Below are 18491 nucleotides of genomic sequence, written 5' to 3'. Positions count from 1 at the left end.
GCCCACCTTGCCTCCTTCTAGAGCTACAGAGGTGCTTCTTTTGTTTTCAGACCAGTGAGAAAGACAGCTGGGTAAACTCCAGATGAGATACAATACACAGAGGCTGCTAAATAAAGCAAAAGATGCTGTGATTTACCCAAACGAGAAGTAACAGTTTGCTAGATTGTTTCTTTGGATTTCAGGTTTCATAGCATGAGTGACAGCACAGCAAAGGAAACAACCTGGAAGTATTGCTCCTCTCAAAGTATACCTCAACAAGAAGTCATTCAGGCTAGGTCTGTGCAATACATAACTGCTTCTCCATGACTTTCCCTCAAAATGACCTTTGAGGATTTTTCTTCTCTGTCATTCTTACACAAAATTTTATAATTTCATTGTTGTGGTTTAAAAAAGTATTTCTTTAAACTAATCTTGCAGTCCTTCTGATAGCTCCCCAACAGAGCAATCATACCGACACACTCTTAAGATGACAAAATCAAGCCTACTGCAGCTGATTAACTTTTTCAGCATCAAACTTGCCACTGTACTTGTCTGAAAGAGAACCGGTACTAGTCAGACAGAAGACAAGTGCTTTAGGCAGACTGCAAGAAAGAGATGCAACCGCAAAAGCTAGAGGTGATTTTAAAGATTTCTTACTCTATCTGGACAAGCATCTAGGCCTAAATATTTTACAAATTCAATAAAAAAAAATCACCCTCTGATTCAGTTTGATTTTATGATGGCTCTGATGTAATCAGGCTAAAAAGAAAAATCTTGCAGATCTACTGCTTCAATCCTGAGTTTCAGATGTAATTGATAAAACACTGGTATTTCACAGTGCTGTATATGAACAACAGCTACACAGGAACACTTTTAACAACAATATGTTTTCCTTTTTTTGGCCAGGTACCTCAATATCCATATGCAAGTTATCTCATGCTGGCCACTTAACACTGGCCCTTTGCCTCCTCTCCCCATCGTAAAGCCACACACTCATCCCTTGTTCTCTCCAGCTATATTCTGCTCACCCAAGCACCGTAGCAAGAGCGTTATGCATTTAAAAGCCTGAACACAGTTTGTGTGATTAGGCCCTTACTCACTGTGGCATTTGCTACCCTAGTATTTACTTAGAACTGAATGGGAGAAAAGGCACTTGGAGTCTTGTCAAGCTTTTTCAAATATCACATTATTCTGCCGGTGTATTCTCAGAGTGCAACACTGAAAGCGTTGAGTTCAGGGAATTTCACCCCTCATCAGTGGTATCTTTTAAAGTAATGCATGTTTGTGCTACTCATCCTAAACTCCCTCAAACTGATAGAAAATTAGGGCAGAACTTAGGCAAAACTCAGAGGAGGAAAAAAGCTGGGTGAAAGCATGTTTACTTGTTCTTCTTCCACCACAGAAACATCATGGGAACTGTTTTTTGCAAACAGTGTGTCAGAGGGGCTCAGCATGGCTATCTGACAAGGCGTGGGGATGACGAAGACACCATACACTGGCCTGGTCATCCTGGGAAAGCATCCTACAGATCAGAACACTGACTGTTGTCTGGGATAGATAACAAGCATGTGAAAGATCACAGCACCTGCAGGCCAGATAACTTCGTTCCCAATTGTATACATATTTACAGGGCTTCCTATGCTAATTCCTGCTCCAGAGAGGTTCCTTAGAATTAATTTGCAGCTGCTAATGGAATTAGTTGCTTGTTTCAGTACCTCAATTTGAATCTTATTAATCAAATTTGCTTCAATTCCTATGAAAACTGTCAGACTGGGTATTGTTTTACTTATTCAAATCGAATTTTGAAACAACTTATCTGTTACTCTAGGTGCTTCACAAAGAAGTCAGCATGACTGACACAACAAAAACTTCCATTTAAAAGCCCAACACAGCAACAGTTTCCAACACAGAATCTCTATTTTCTAACAACATGTTCCCTGAGCATCAACACAGCGGAGCCGGGAGAAATCAAGGAGGGAGCAAATTCAGTAACTGCATTTCCCTCAGGAAGAAAAATCAGAGCCTCCCCTCGTGAAAACAGACAGTGCTGAATCAGAAGCATTAACAGGTACCTTATCAGCACATTATGCTCTTTAAGTTCTCCTTTGACTCCAAATATTCTTTCTGTATATAAAAAAATTCCCTCTGGACACCAAGTTATAATAATTGGGATTCTACCCACCAGCACCTCTCCTCAGATAAAGGCTGCCTACACTGTTAGTAACACCCAAAAGTCCTACAATTCCTAAAGCTACACAATGGCAGTAGCCAAGTACAGATAATATATCCCTCTACAGAAACTCTATTTTGCTTGACAATTCCTAACCCTATTTTGCCATTCTCCTTTGATAATTTTTGTTACCTTAAAATTTAATCAGTGTTGTTCAAATTGTATCTCTGAAAGGAGGGCACATAAACGGAACAGCTTCTACACATGGGCATTTCTATCCTACATAACCTCTTAAGTTGCTATTTATTACTTTTCTATTCTTAATCAGCAAATACATTCCCTCCAGCACTTCATAAAGTTGCTCCCAATCTTCCTCCTCTGGCAGCAATAAGTTGAAATGTTTTCCAGGTAAAATGTCCACTGAATTAAATTCTTGTGAAGGCAGAAGAGAGCAATCAGTTAGTTATACCTCCTCTGCTACTTCATAGTCTTCCAACCCCTTCCCCCACGGTCTTAAATTTACAAAGAAAAATACAGTAGCCCTCTTAATTAGAACAGAAAGGCAACTTTAATTTCTATGTTAATCTCCTGTATTTTTTAAACATACAAGCACCTTGAATACACTATGTTGAGCTGTTCAAGAAACTGCTTCTGTCCAGAAAGAGCTTAAACATTTAAGTGCATGCTGTAATCTTACATTAGAGTCTGAAAATCACCAGTCAAATACCTCAACATGAAATAACTCCTGAACTGCCAACATTTAGCTATTCTCATCCAAGCACCTCTCTGGTACCTAGATACTCTCATCTTCCACCTGCTACAAGGCAGAAAAATGTATCAACATGTCTATAAATCGCACAACCCCTGTTCACTGGCTGTCAGATTTCCCTTTGCCTACAACCTGCATGCTCTGCGACACAGGAGATGGCAGGGGGTTATTATATACAGGCAGCTCAGTAACAAACACACAGTAGTAACACAAAAACAGGGCATATTATGCTGCTTCACCGAGACTACAACAAACAGTTCCTTCTCAGGAATATCGTTAATCTTTACTCATGGGATAGGTTCCATTTGCTTGACCTTTTGCGTTGATAGGGCATCTTGCATTTCACACAGTAAATTATTTTGTTTTCCACAGAATATGATGATATTCAGATGATCAAGGTTACATTCTGCTGATGAATGCTCAATGGTCTTTGCTTGTGATAATATCTGATAATTTAAAGAGTTCTGTCCTACATCAAAATACAAGTAAATGATATGTCCAGAATAAAACAGCCTCATTAATTTTAGTTCACCGAAAGAGCTATTTGCATTTTTTAACATATAAATTATTATCCCAGGTCTTATCTTCTAATGCAATTACATGACTATGATACAGTTATTAGCACATCTGAAACACCACACTGCCTGTGAAAGACTCCAGAACTCATTTAGTTGAACATAATTTTGGACTGCAAAGAAAAGAAAAATCTGTTTCGAAGAATCAATTCAAATTCTGTACTTAATCCAGGTAGGAATTAAGTATCAGCAAACACTGCTACTGAAACCAATTTCTTCATAAAGCCTTCAAGTTCCACGTATTTTATACTGTACAAAATAATAACTGCCTTCACCCCCACACAAACACTACTCTTATCAACCCTCCAAAATGAGGCTTTTAGTATTTGTTGTATGACTCTCAACTTATCCCTCAAAATTCCCAAAATTATTTTTTTATTTTGCATTTGAAAATAATTGAGAAGTCAGAATTTATTTACAATGAATTTTCGTTATGGAAAAAACTGACTGAAACAATGTCTTAAAAAGGCATTCAGTTTGGCGTTTATCCTGCTTAAATTAAATACATACGGTCTTTACCTTGTAAATCATTAACTCCCCAAACATTCCTAAGTTAAAATCCATTTCTAGCTGCGAAGCCTGCTTCTGCTGGACTTGTGACCCCCCAAATGAGAACAAACAACTGTGTTTTAATTTGGGCATGCAGCTCTGTTCTTAACTGCCATGACAGGGTTGGAGTTACCACCCCCAGCTCAGCAACACCTGCCTTCCAGCCTTTGTTGCATCCCGCTATACCCTAAGTGCTCCAAACTAAAGCCAATGAAACCACATGCTGTGTGGAGCAGAACACAGGGGCTTGAACTTCTTTTTTAGGCAAACAGAAACACCCTTCTTCTGGTATCTAGGGCGACAGTACTTTTTCCCAAAATAACATCTGTACGTGATGCGAGATACATGCATGTTCAAAGATACTCTTTTCCTTTGCTGCCCTTAGGGCTACTGATAAGGAGATTATGGCAGAGGGTGGTGATGCTCCCCCCTGCCATCCCTCCATCACCTCCCGATGAGTCTGTCAGAAGTCATTGACACACGAGAACTTTGCTTCACTTCCCAACAGTGCACAGCTGGGTTGTCACAGTGGTGTAACACACACAGAAAAATCCTCTATCTATTAAAAGTATGGGGTAGCCCTCCTAAAGAAGGACAAAGGTAAGAGAAACATACGAAGAAGGACAAAGAGGTTAAAAAAGAATAGTGAAATGACTGCACTGTCCCTCCCCTTAAGGCACTGAGGGGAAGCAGCTTGTTTGTACCTTTCTCAGCCACTTTCACCCTACTTATGAGGAAATGCCATACTGGAAGATAAAAAATTGAAGACATTTTTCGTAATTAAAATTTGTGCGAAGCTGGCTACTAGGAAAAAACCTGTTGCTAGAACAGCTGTAGGAATAAAGGGACAGAGAAAGACTCGCAGACAAAGTAACTAAGGAATGTACATATTAGATATAAAAAAATTGCCCTTTTTATTAAGATCTACTTTCACAACTGATTGAGAATACACGTATCAACTCCCTCAAACGCTTCTGCTTAAAAATTAAACGTATAATTTAGAAAACAATATTTTAATCATCTTCTCATAATCACCACAGGCAATTCCACTGTATTCAATACAGAGTTATTTGTTTTCTCATGTGTCTGGAAGCCACAAAGCCACGTAACAATAGTGTACTACTGAAAGTCCTTCTGCTACCTACTGCTGCATCATTACCTTCAGCAAAAGGAACATAAACTTCCACTGCACCCACTGGAGATGACCAGAATTGTTTTATTTGAATATTCAAAAAGATGTGAGTTGTTCAGATATTACTAACCACACAAAAAAAGGAAACATACTTACATACTGCATGACTTCATCTAGCAAAACAAAATTATTCTCCTGAATGGAACAATTACGAAAACAATACAGCTGGGGCCTAATGCAAAACCACTTCATTAATTAATAGGAAGGTCTTTTATTTATTCTTGAATGCCTATTCTGATGAATGAAGGAGGTTTTCCTTTTACACCTGCAGCATGCTTACCTGTACGCAGCACCATTAAGCTCTGGATGAACAACTCCGGGATCCATGCTGGCCCAATGTGTAGCTGCAGTCAAATGATCTTTGTTAACACAGTTTTTCAGACTGTCTGGAATACGACCTAGGATGAAGCAAGGGAGAGGAAATTAAAAAAAAATAAATGTATGCCTTATGCTCTTAATGTGTCTCTGTTAAAAATAGTTATAAATATTTGCATATTGAAATCAACACATAAAATCACACTAAGAGCTTATTTTTGATCCTAACTGTTCCCTTTTTGACTGAGACTTGGTTAATAATGGTTAAAATGCACTGTGTAATTTTTATTTCTCTGTCTCTAACTTTTGTATACAGGGTCTCAATAAAACCATAATCAACAAGATTCATGCTTTCCAAGAAGCCAAAACCTGAGTATCGAGCATGGGTGCCACTCAAAATCAGTAATGTAGCCTCCTGCTCTCTGTCTTTAATGTCACTTTCCTCCTTTTCCCTCCATGTGTAATAGCAATAAAAACACTGATTGAAGAATGTAGGGCTCTGAATGGAATTTCGCCACAAACCTGAATACGACTGACATTTTTTTTCTGTCCTCCTGATCTTCCCCTTCTTCACCTCAACTGCTCTTCACATTTATTTACTATAATGTTTTAACCCTCAGCCAGCTCTTTCATTCCTACAAAAAATGAAAATACACCAGGAAACTCCCTTTTTCATTTCTTCAAAACTTCTGCTTAACCTCTGAAGTATAACTGAAGTTTTAAGACACTGATACTGGAAGATCTGTCAGCCTGATTCAGCACATACTGGACAAGCCTCTGTCTTCTGCAGAACCATCTCCAGCCCTGCAAAAAATGGCATCCACAGATACGACACACATTTTCTTCATGGCAACAGGAATATCTCCACCTATTTCAACAAGAGATCAAATGCAGCCTGTGTTTTTTCTAGCAACTGTTTAAATTTATCTTTTCTGAAGTCTAATGTTACTGTGCATTTGCACACAAAGAGGCAGAAAGAGGTAAATTTGAGTCTACCCTTAATACTGTTGGCAATAATACTGCAAAAAAACTTTCCAAAAACCTGACCGTGCTCCACCATTAAAGTGTTCAGGGTTTTTGCCTCCAGCTCCCTACTGGAAATTTGATTAAGTACTTCACTACTCTTTGCCTGCTTTTTCTATCCATCAGCCTGGCCACAACAGGGCTGTAAAAAAGCCTTTCCACAGAATTGCTTTTTGTCTAGTGGATACCATCAAGTATTTGTTACTCCATGGCTTGCACTTATGTCACTAAAACTTCCCACGTCTCCTAAGCACAAGTCAAAAGGTCTCCTTAGCTCAGCATCAAACAAGATATATGCCCCATTATGGGTGAATTCCTACCGTTCTCCTGATTAGAAATCATCTTCTAAATTTAGCTGAAATATACATCCACCTAAACTTCTGCCAAAATTGCCCACAAATTTAAACAGTATCTTTCTTTTCTGATGTTGATCCTTCTGAAGTATTTTTAAACTGCAATCATGTCTTCATCCTTGCCCCTCCCATTCTTCATTTTGCTAACTTCTGTAGGTGTGTTCTACTAGCTTCCCCTTACAAACCAGTATTTATTTATTCAAAACATCTAACATCATTTTCACTTGCCATGCTCACCCTCACATTTCTTCCATTACTGTTTTCAGTGGTCCTCCTTATTTAATATTTTGAATGTTTCCATCTTCAAAAATATATTTAAAGATATTTCATCTCTGCTTATTACTTTTATTTTATACAACACAACATCATTGACTTTCTGGTAACAGCAGACCCACTTGACATCTTTATTGTCAGATGCTAGCGATAGCTTGCATTCCTTTATTGTACACCTTTTTCCAATTAGTTTCTCCCTCTGCTTCCTCCCTCCTCTGTGCTCCCCTATGACTTTCGCATATCCAGCTTTATCCCGCCCTTCCTGTATCTTTCCTACATTTGTTTTAGTGCAATTCAATGTCATTCTCACCTCCCTAATGCTGGCCTCAGTCTGGTCTTACTACAAACCACGTGCAAACACTGAAGTGCTGACAGCTTCAACACAAATCAGTGACACAGATCGCTGATAGCACAATCACACACTTTAAGAAAATATAGGTCTGTCTTCCTAGGCACATATGTTTAGGTTGTTGCACGACACTTAACATAAAACTAGCTCGATATAGCTGACTCTTCTTCAGTTTTCAAATCTCAGCCTACTAATGCTTACTTGCACATCAATCATCCCCCAAACAGGTATCATACGCTGGTTTGTGCAATCTCTCTCAGAGCTATCTGGGAGCAGGCAATAGTTATATAAAAACTTAATGAAGGTATTGTTAAGAGTTCTGCTGGAGTATAAGCACAAGGACCAATTCCAGCAAAGGCACGGTTGGAGTCTTTAGGTTACCTCTAAAACAGAGAGAAATAGTCCTGTAAAAGGCCATTCAGATCAGGAGTTTGAGGTGCCTTTAATCACCATGCAGAGGAGAATCTTCGCTCTGCGCAGGCTATAAATGAAACTAAATTGCCCAGCCTCTCTAGGCACAAGACACAGGAAAGGCTATTGCTAGCGCTTTTTGTACAGCAGAGCAATGTGTTGGCACTGAACTACTCTCAAGGTGACACAGATGGCCCTTCATGTCTGCAGAGCATTGCCTATATTGCCAAGGGGGAAACAGCAAAGTCCTACTAAAGAGAGAACATTAGTGCTTAATGAATCATTTTCCAGTATGAAAATCCTTCCTTTTATTTTAGGCTACAAGGGATTCAAACCAATGCCAAATGGCTCACCCTTCTCATTTTCTTTATTAGCAGTGCATGTTGAAGACTAACTGTTTTCTCTTATGTGAACAGTTCACAATTACATGGTAGTTATATAACAAAGAGACTGTGTCCTTTAAAATGCCAGGCTTCTTTAGCAGTGCTTTAAAGAGAGGAACATCTAAAATAAGAGTACCCTCCCAATAAAATACTGAAAACTTTGTTTTGATGTAGTGTACAAGTCGTTAGATATTAGCATTACTAGGAACAGCATGAAAGTTTAGATGCTTTATCTCTCAACATTACAGCGTTAAAGACACTGAAACTCCAGACCATCCTCTAAGACAAATTCGGAAAATAACCAAGGAGACAAAGAGAAAATAATGAAGAGAACAGAACTGCTCATGACAAGTACAAGGGGGCATCCAGGAAAACCTATGAAAGATACCAGCAATATCTGGATGACTTGCAGTCAAACCCATCAAATGGATAATATTTACATGCAATGACAAAAAGCAAACAAAAAAGAAACTGAATTTTTCAGATACAAGTACATTTCTGTTATATGGAAAAAGCACTTATTTTGCAGTGCCTGCCTTCTCCTTGCAATTGCAATGAACCTCCAAAATCATCTCCTCCAGTTCTGAGAATAGACTCAGCGGGTTATTTGCTCATTTCTGTCTCCCAAATACTAGAAGCAGTAAACAAAACCTAAGGCTGGTTCTTTCCAGCATCTTTCAAGACTGAAGAATGAAAAAGTTTGTTAAAAAGAAATATGCAGTGAAGGAGCTAGTAAGGGGAGTTAGTACCTGTGATCGCCCTTCGGATCTCTCGTGCTGCTTCCTCCCGCATCTCAATTGAGGCTTGTTCACTATACCAGGCTGCATGTGGGGTACAGATCAGGTTTGGTGCATCCTTCAAGGGGCCCTGACTAAAGCTAAATGAAGATTTAAAACAAGATCAAATGACAAAAAATACTGGGGGGGGGGGGGGGGGGCGGGGAGAAGGGGGAGGAGAGAGGTTCCAATGTATTTGTACATACACAGACTAATTTCTACAACAGAAAAGAATTGCATTTTTATTCCTTCTTGGGTTTGTTTTAATTCTGTCAGTTAATTTAATACACTATTCATGGTATAAATAAGCAACAATCACCTCTCATAGACTCAAAGGGTAGAACTTGAGTATAGCAGCAACATCAGCTTCTGTCCAATGCACTTATTGCTAACTACAGCCACTGCCACTGCAGTTCTGGTGCAAAAATGCATAAAGCAAGACACAAATCAATTCAGGATGCCATTCCATTTCTCCATTTCATCACAGTTTTACTTTTACTGCATTAGCCAACAAAGCTCTGCTCTCTCAACAGTCACTGTCAACGTGACAGTCATTTAAAGAAAAAAATCTTAAAATTACTTCCAAGTAAGATGTGTGTCCATCAGCAGCCTCAACTTTTTTTTTTTTTGATAATTTGGGGGTGGGGTGGGGTGTTATTTTTAACTACTTTTTCTTTCCTGTTCCTTTATAGAAACTCCACAGAAAGAAGGAAATTTACAGATTGATTTTCAGAGTAAGTAACGAATCTGTGCAAAAGTGCTATCACAGATATAGAGTGAAGAACCTGAAAATAATGGAAGCTTGCTCCTCCTACTTACTTCCAGTTTTAATAAACTTACAGTCAACAACAGGAGCACAAATATTTTAAGACAAAAGCGTGCTTTCAGAGTTGGTCATAATTCATGAAATGATAGAATTCATCTGTAGTTCAATAAACATCAGAGTATCTGGCAAAACTCTTGAATACAGAGTTGCATGCTGCGATGAGATAGACATGCAGCACTGAAGCCAAAGGAAATTGTGGCTGTAATCCTGCAACTGAATCTCTGCAGATGGCATCTCCATGCAGCAAATGGGGCTTCCTATAGGTGCAATGGTCTGCTTCTACAGATCTGAGATGTGAATTGGGAAGAATGTATGTAGCTGAAAGTCCCTTGAGCTGTTAAGACTCTGGCTTTGCACAGCACTACTGCACTGTAATGACTACATTTAGAGGTAAATGAATGCAGGATATGCATAAATAAAATTAAATATTTGTGATGTGGCATTGTGTCTTGGTAGATATAAAAATTCACCTAAAAGGATACTACTTTTTTTTTAAAGCTTCTATCTCCCCACTCCTCAAGCTGCTATGAGAGATTCTATCCTCTTGCCTGTCTTTACAACCTGCCCTCAAGTCCTGAATCTGTTCCTTTTCAAAAACTTACGTACATTGTTCCAGTTAAAATTAACATTTCTCCCTGCCCAGACTGAACCGAAAAAGGCTTGTTAGATACAAGCACTAAGCTACAGCAGTCTGTTCTCATAACTAACTCAGAAGCCGGACTCAAGAACATATCAAATAGGCTCGTTTCTGATCAGGAGAGCTGATATCTTAACACCAATGCCACTTTGGGGAGTGGTACATTTCTGCCTAAAACACTGGACTTCTCAGTGTCATTCAAAAACTAAGGCTTGTGCTACTGGCTCTGCTAAGGACAGCAGAGCTACTACTATCCTGATAAAGGGCAAGACAATATGAAACCTGCACTCCGACCACCTTCCTTAACTTTTTTTGCAACTGTTACATTTATGGCTTTCCTGCAGAGGTGACCTGGACAAAAGTATGCCTTTTCCTCCAGAAAGGTGTCATAAAGTAGTTATTCCAACTCTTTGCCTTCTGAAAGAGTCTGTTCAAGCATTGCCATTAGATGCCTCCAGAGTTGCATCAATGACAAAGGAGCACTCCCCTCAAAGCCATGACACAAAGCCACTCCCAGGGTTTCAACCCAAGTCCCTGCTATTTTTACTAAATAAACCCACTGGCTATTTTTTTTAAAGGAATCAAATGAGGGATGTCGCTTTTTTCACTTCTGACCACATACACAAGCTCCATGTACATTTGCATTAGTCCAGTGCTGCACAGATTCATGTTGCTTTACTACGGAATATTTAGCTATCAAATGAAGGGCAAACTCAATTTACTTGTTGCTGTTGATTGTATCATGCACTAAGACTTAAAAATAAGAAAGTGAACAAAATAAAAAGAAAAGAAAAGGAAAAGCACCTGAATGGTTCTGACTCATGTACATCTAAGGCTGCCCCTCGTATCCTTCCTTCCTTCAGGGCCTGTGCAAGTGCTTTTTCGTCTACTAACCCACCTCGAGCTGTGTTGACCAGGAAAGCCCCTTGTCTCATCTAGGGAAAGTTAAAAACAAGAATGATGAAATAAAAATAAATGAAATAAAATCGTTGTGGCATTATTTTTTACTCAAAAGAAGCATCCATTACAACAAAGGCTATTGAGCTGGTTTAACCTGTAACAGTTGTCTTCCCTTTCCATTGGAAAGTACCACAAAATGTGATGCTTCTAACAAAATGCTATTTCACAGCACTTAATAACCTTGTTTCTTGTAAGCAGTGTCTTTTAATAGAAGCGTTGTTTCAGATATTGTGCAGTAACATGATCAAAAGATACAACTGTGCATATGAAAGTGACAGATCATTTTATGCCTTTTTATTTCACTGTGAAATTGCATGAGACAAACTACAGCACGTTCTTAAACAAATTCATATTTTGTGGTTTTCAAGTTTCACACAAATAAAAGCCTACATGAATTTTTCACAGAAATAAATGCTTTTGGATTTTCAAACACTTTTCCCTTTAGTTGCCAAAACACAGCAGATCTGGTTTATTTATGTTACTTCAGCTTCCTCCTCCCTGTGAGATTTTTCAAATAAAGGTCTAAAGAATTCTTGTATTATTCAATTAAAAGGCATGAAAATGAATTTGGTTGAGAACGCTGTGTGCCCAGGAGAAAAGCTGTGCTGTGCATTGTGCAGATTAGCATTGTAGATGACACTGTGTACAGAGAACTACAAGAATTTACACCATAATATATCCACAACTTGAAAACAAAGTGGCGGTTCAAATAAGAGAGATGGTACTGAAAAAAAATAAATCACTACATCCTGCTTCCAGCCACCCTAATACTTCATCTTCTACCAGATGTCTCAAACACAGCTTCTGATCTCAGCAGCATTTCTGTGCATGAAGGTAAGCATATGAAGAGGAGGAATCATGGTGATGAATGATAAAAATCTCATTTTGTACTGACTCCATCTCTCACCATAAGAACAAGAAAACCCCAACATTTTGACACCAAGTCAACTACATGAAACCTACGCATCAAACTAAAGCTTATGTAAATGGATGCTCTAAAAGTCTGATTGAAAATGCCAAATTCATGAACAGCAAGGAGGTTTGGATGAAAGTCAGCTACTAATTTTTTTTTTTTGTTGTTACATCAGATTATAGGAAACATTAAACAATTAACATGCAAATGCTTGCAGTAAGATTATAAGAAAAAAACCCCACCATATTTCACTGGCCAGCTCACTAGGTTTAGTGTGGCCCAGTCTCTCTCCATTTGCAGACTCCTGTGCTTACAGCAGAAAATAGACATTGGTCTGTATAGCAAAACCAAAGTCCACTTACACGAGTAAAACTAAGGGATACTCCTTCCAGTTTTGTGTCATTAACTTGGGAATTCAAACAGTGAAGAAGCAAGGCCCATGATCTTGTCTAGTAAGAACAAGACATTCCTGATGGGAACCATCACTGCATCTCCATTACTTAAATCAGCTGTGAGAACTAGATCAAAACTAGCACAGAAGGGCTCACCTAGGTGACAATCACACCTGCTGCACAGACATCATATAGGCTCACAGGAGCTCATCCATCCTTCCTATGTCTGTGCTCTCGCAAATAGATAACTGAGTTTTAAGTACAGCTTGGTGTAGTTATATGTACTTTGAAGGATGTGAAAATTTTAATCAAAGTGAACCCTGCTAAAATTTTCTGTCTAATCTTAATAACCTTGCTTGAGTTTTCATTTTAGGCCTATTTACAAAACTCTAAAGACAAGCCCAAACCAAACAGAACATGGCTGCATAAATGCACTCCGGTGGGAATGAACTACATGACTCATGATAAACTATAAGGGTGGATGCAGCTGGAGATGACCCTTAACAATAGGTGGAAGCTTGAAGGAGCTTTACAGCTAGAACTGCTGACAGCTGTTGAATTCACCTACATTAACCTGCAGAGCTGCTTTAAAAATGTCTTGCATTTAAATTGCAGCATCTTTTTCTCGAATCTGTAAAACTAAAGATGACCTCTTTAAGCTTCTCTTAAGAGCACTTGATTACTGTGGGTTGAACACACACAAGCTTGGAACGTTTCTCTGAGCTGCTCTGGGATTGCAAGGCCAAGCACGATGGCTAGGCAGAATGCTGACGAATTAAAGGGAAAAGCTACTAGAAGAGAAGATTGACACCAATTTTCAAGGACATTTTAAAGTTATGCAATTTCAGATTGTAAACAAAATTCAGGGTGAAACTTCAGTGAAATGAGATGCACCATACTTCTCTGTACTTTCCTTAAAAACTGATTTTACATGAGCATGCAATACTGGTCAACAGTGGCATGCAACAATAAAAATTTTAGGCCAACTCTAACATCTGTCAGCCTAAAAAAGCTATTCTGCTCTTTTTGACTTAGAAGATCTGCTCTACAGAAACTAAGCAGCCAGAAGTGTTACAATTTCATGGTTTTCACAACAGTGGTTACAATACAGACTGCTTCATCCAAATGTTTATCTAAAGCAAGAACTATCTCCTAACATTTTAATCCTTGCTTTAATCATGAAGGGTAACAAATGGCAGCATAAATGCTTATGACATCCTTTCCAGTACAGACTTTATTATATGTATTTAATTTCAGATGGTATCACTCACTTCTCTGACTAATGCACTAAGCCCTCTCCAAAGCTCACTGCATTTATCCACCTCCACTCAAAAACTTCCTGAGATACACTGGCCCAAGTTTCAGTCTGTTATACAAGGGACCACTGCTCAGCCAGCTTTCAGACAGTCCCACTGAATTCAGCGTGATTCTCTTTGGGTCTAGATGTTGGCTTGCAAAGACATCTAACCACGTAATAACCATGAAATGTACCTGAGCACACAACAAAAGATCATGTTCAAGAGCAGGGTGACAGAGCTCTGTTCTCCGAAGAGATCTGCACTTCAAACTTCTTATTTTTTTGGAGTTTTAAATCCCAGTATTTATATTGGGGTGGATCTCCAAAATCCCTAACCTCTCAAAATCAAGAAGCAATTATGTTGTCAGTTTTCTGCCACAATCCTACATGACTATGGAACCCATGCAGTGATTACTTCCTTTCTTCTGAAGTTCAAGAGCAGTAGGTGCAAACTGTTTCTTAGAAGCCAAGTAGTAATTTTACTGCAAAAGAGTGCTACTGGTATTTTTTACTAACACATACAAACACTACTATATAAAGAACAGCAAAACCAACTATAATATCTTAGAGATTCTTTCCTGCACGCTATCTAGATTCTTAGATCTCAACATTCTATTTCTGGCTGTTAACCACGCTGAGGCTGGAGTCAGAAGCTAGCCATTTAAATGAAAAAGCTTACACTGAATTAGTCAATAACGGAACAGTTACTAAACCTAGATTTTGAAGTTATCTGAATATTATGTAAAACTTTTGGGAGAGATCAGTACTAATTGCAAGAAACATTATTTTTCCAAATAATACAATGCTGTAAATGTGATCCATCCATGAAGTGCTCTGCAAGCATCAGGGCTGAGCACAGGGGGGAGCCATTTAGTCACAATCCTTCAACCGCAGCTAAATAACTCAAACTGAGGAACAAGAGTGAAAGGCAGAATCACTACCTGAACACACACAGGTAAACGAAGCAGCTACTAGAAGACATAGAAAGGGTACTTTTACATAACTGTAACTTTTATTTAATCTGAGCAACGTTAAGAAGAATAAATTATTTTCACAAATGCAAAAAAGACAATAAAAGCAACAATACGTAAACTACAGCTATTTCCTAATCGGTTACAAACTTACTTATTCTCAAAGCAGCAAAAGGGAAAAAAATCTCGTTCAAATGAGAATCTGCCTGTTTACACAAATAAACGCTATACAGTGTCAGCAACCACTACCAACTGGTGTAGAGTGCACCCTCAGAGATTATTACCTGCTTTATGGTGAAGTCATTAATAAGATGATGATTGTGTTCATTCAAGTTGCAGTGCAGGGTAACACAGTCACTGTGGAACAGCAAGTCCTGCAAAGTGCTCACCCGCTGCAGTCCCAGAGCACGCTCCATGCCATCTGAGAGGTATGGGTCATAGAAAATCACACTGAAGCCAAAGGCTTTGGCACGTAGTGCTACTGCTTGCCCAACACGCCCTACAAGATAAGCAACGAGAACACATGTGAAGCAGCTGGTGTAAGTAGCCTTCTCCTTCCTATTGCAAATGCTTGTATCAAACCATACTCTCTGTACAGCAACTGGAAGAGGATTAAGAAAAAAAAGGCAGCTCCCATGCCACTTGAAATCATCCCTAAGATCAGGAAAGTTACGCCTGGGCTGTTTCCGCTGCCTTGTTCAAAACAAAGCAGGAGGTTTGCACCTTCTGCAACCGGAGATCTGAAATGCCAGAAGATGTCACGTAATCTGCAATAATCTGTGTAATACAAGGGTTCGCCTGCTGGGCCTGTTTACGGTAAAACACTACCGCCTGTAAACACACCCTGCCAAGGACTTACTCTTACCCATGTCAGACCAGCTGGATTTAATAAAAAGCTATAAAATTAATCCTAAAAAATGCATGCAATAGAAGATAATTTGTTTAATCTGAAGCTCAACTATTCTCAATGCATGGAATCTCCTTTCTGACCTAGTATTTTCTTTCATTTTCTTTCAGCATTAAAATGCCTACAAGAATCCTGTCATCTAAGGCTTTAAAAAAATTTGTATCCATCTACCTAAATGATTAATAAATACAGTCCATCATATGGCACCTAGTTAAGAAGAGTGCAGTACCATTTGGTTTTCACATTGACCTTAGCTTTTCTCTGTTCCACTTTCCTTACTGTCGTATTTCCGAGTTATGCCTGGAATTGCTCTATGGGCATGACTCCGTGGCACATATATCAGGAGGTGTGTATTTCCCTTTGACACACTACCAGTAAAATAGAAAGTAAGTGGTAAGTGAGCGCAGAGTAAGTGTATTTCGAAGAACCAGGAAGAACAGACTTTTCAGGTTAGAAGATTCTCATCTTAGAGACACTAGATTCTCATGTTAGAGTTATCACAAATGTTAAATAAAGACACTTCAAAAGCATCACTAGACCCACCATAACAATCGTTTGAGGGGGGGAAAAAAGTCAACAAGTTTTCTTTTTCAACATCTGAGTTAGTTCAAAAAAGCATCAAATTAACACAGGGAAATCCCATTTCTTTCCAACTGTGCTTGAAGGTATTTCCCTCTGCTTTTCAGTTTTTCTTTGAATAAAGTTAAGCCGCCACAGGAAGAAAGGTTTTTTGTTGATCATTTAACATGAACACTGCAATTCCACAGTGCTTAGTAACAGATGTGCTTGGAATATTAAACAGTATGTCCATCTGATGGGGACTGTTGCTTTTATTTGGGGACACGAAGTTAAAATACTCCTCAAACTTTTCTTTCAGTACTTGCATACATGTTATTCAATTTCGAAGCTGTTTTTTATAAACTTGAATTGGGACAATTTTCTAACCCTATTATTTTCAAGCTTTGGCATGTTCACAGCTCAAGGAACCAAGTCACACAACTGTGACACTATTTTTTGTTTGTTTGTTTTTTGTTAAACGAAGCATACAGCTTTTACTCCAGCTCCATTCATTTTCACATGCAACATTCTGTCATCTGTTCTTTTTTTCACTCTTTACAACATTAATACCTGAGGGGATTCATGACAGTGAAATCTCTTACAACAGACTCTCCAGTTCAGCTGTACTTTCTATTCATTGCAACCAGGCTAATAAACCAAAGCCGCCTTCAATGCGTGCTAAGTTTCCTTCTGAATCATATGCGTGTACCTCTAGCCAGAACTGTCCTATTACAATTATTTTATGGGATAAAACTCTTCCACAATTGAAAATTCATATTTAGTCTTAGTCATTAGACAAATACATGGGTGGACTGATGTAATTTGCCAATTCCTTTCTCAACTACTGCCCAACAATACAATACAACCACAAACCTACGATGTTTTTTTTCCCCTTCCTGAAAAACTTTTATTATACACGACTCTCCTGGGCATGAGGGAGGGCTCAAAACCTACCTCAGCACATCAAGAACAACAGAACAGCATACGAAGCATCCTACCTTCAGGATAACTCTCTCAAAATCATAATACAATTGCTATGAATATTCCTAGCTGCTTCCAGGCAAGGAAAATTCTGAAGTTCAAAATATTAAATGAACTTCTTGGCCTGTAGTGTGGGAAGAATGCAGAAAATGTATGTTGTATACAACTGCAAAAAAAGCAGAAAGCCAAAAAAAGTCTATTTTATAAATTAGAGATTTACATGGAGCTCTAGCAAAGCCCATGCATCTTTTCAGTGACACCAGAAGTGTGGAGAGGCTCATTAAAAACACCTGGGTCTCCTGTTATAGTCTGACCCATCCACTCCCGGTAAGCCTCCGAGCTCCTCGGTCCGTGGGTGTCTCTGACCTTGCCCTTGCCAATGACTTCATTTGAGTGTGACAGTATAGTAGCTGCAGTTGTCAATGACGCCCATTCAGCCCTTGGGCAAAGAAAGCACATCCTATGCCAGTATTACAAAGATTTATAAAATGCCCTTGATACTGTGGAAATGTTGATGACCTGCCTGCAGACTTCCACGGAAAGAAAAAGTGCTTTCACTTAGCAGCTCCTTCCTGCCTATGCAACAGTAATGGAGAATCTGGGTAATTTTTCCTCCCTCTTGGAAAACTCTGCAATGTGCAGAGTACAATTTCGTTACATTTCCTGCTGAGCACGTAAGAGAACAAGTAGGACTGCTAAGTGCACACCATTTATTGCACAGTAATACCATCCAACTCTTAAGCCTTAATATTGTCTGATAATGCAGATCAGAACTTCGGGCCATATCTAGTCAGGACTGTGGGACTGTTGGGAGAATATAGCAGGTGAGGAAAGACAAACTGAGTGATGACATTTATTACGATGTGGAGACAGATGTATTTGGAGGAATTTCACCTCTCGAGTGAGGAAATGCATTAGCTATGAGTCATCAG

General features: G+C 38.9%; 1 protein-coding gene across 10 annotated transcripts in view; it reads right to left on the bottom strand.

Moving 5' to 3' along the window:
• The window catches only part of CTBP1 (C-terminal binding protein 1), a 251580-nt gene that overhangs the window by 1528 nt on the left and 231561 nt on the right, over positions 1–18491 (bottom strand). For all 10 annotated transcript variants that reach the window (XM_056340802.1, XM_056340858.1, XM_056340795.1 and 7 more), the window contains 4 exons: positions 15398–15612; positions 11385–11515; positions 9091–9218; positions 5515–5632 (listed from right to left, as the gene is read on the bottom strand). In XM_056340802.1, coding sequence (XP_056196777.1) covers positions 5515–5632; positions 9091–9218; positions 11385–11515; positions 15398–15612 — 592 coding nt within the window. The remainder of the gene's footprint in view (positions 1–5514; positions 5633–9090; positions 9219–11384; positions 11516–15397; positions 15613–18491) is intronic.

Source organism: Falco biarmicus, chromosome 1 (assembly GCF_023638135.1).
Source record: "Falco biarmicus isolate bFalBia1 chromosome 1, bFalBia1.pri, whole genome shotgun sequence".
Lineage (NCBI taxonomy): Eukaryota > Metazoa > Chordata > Aves > Falconiformes > Falconidae > Falco > Falco biarmicus.
Note: the sequence above shows the minus strand (reverse complement) of the source record. Positions and strands in the feature narration are given on the sequence as shown.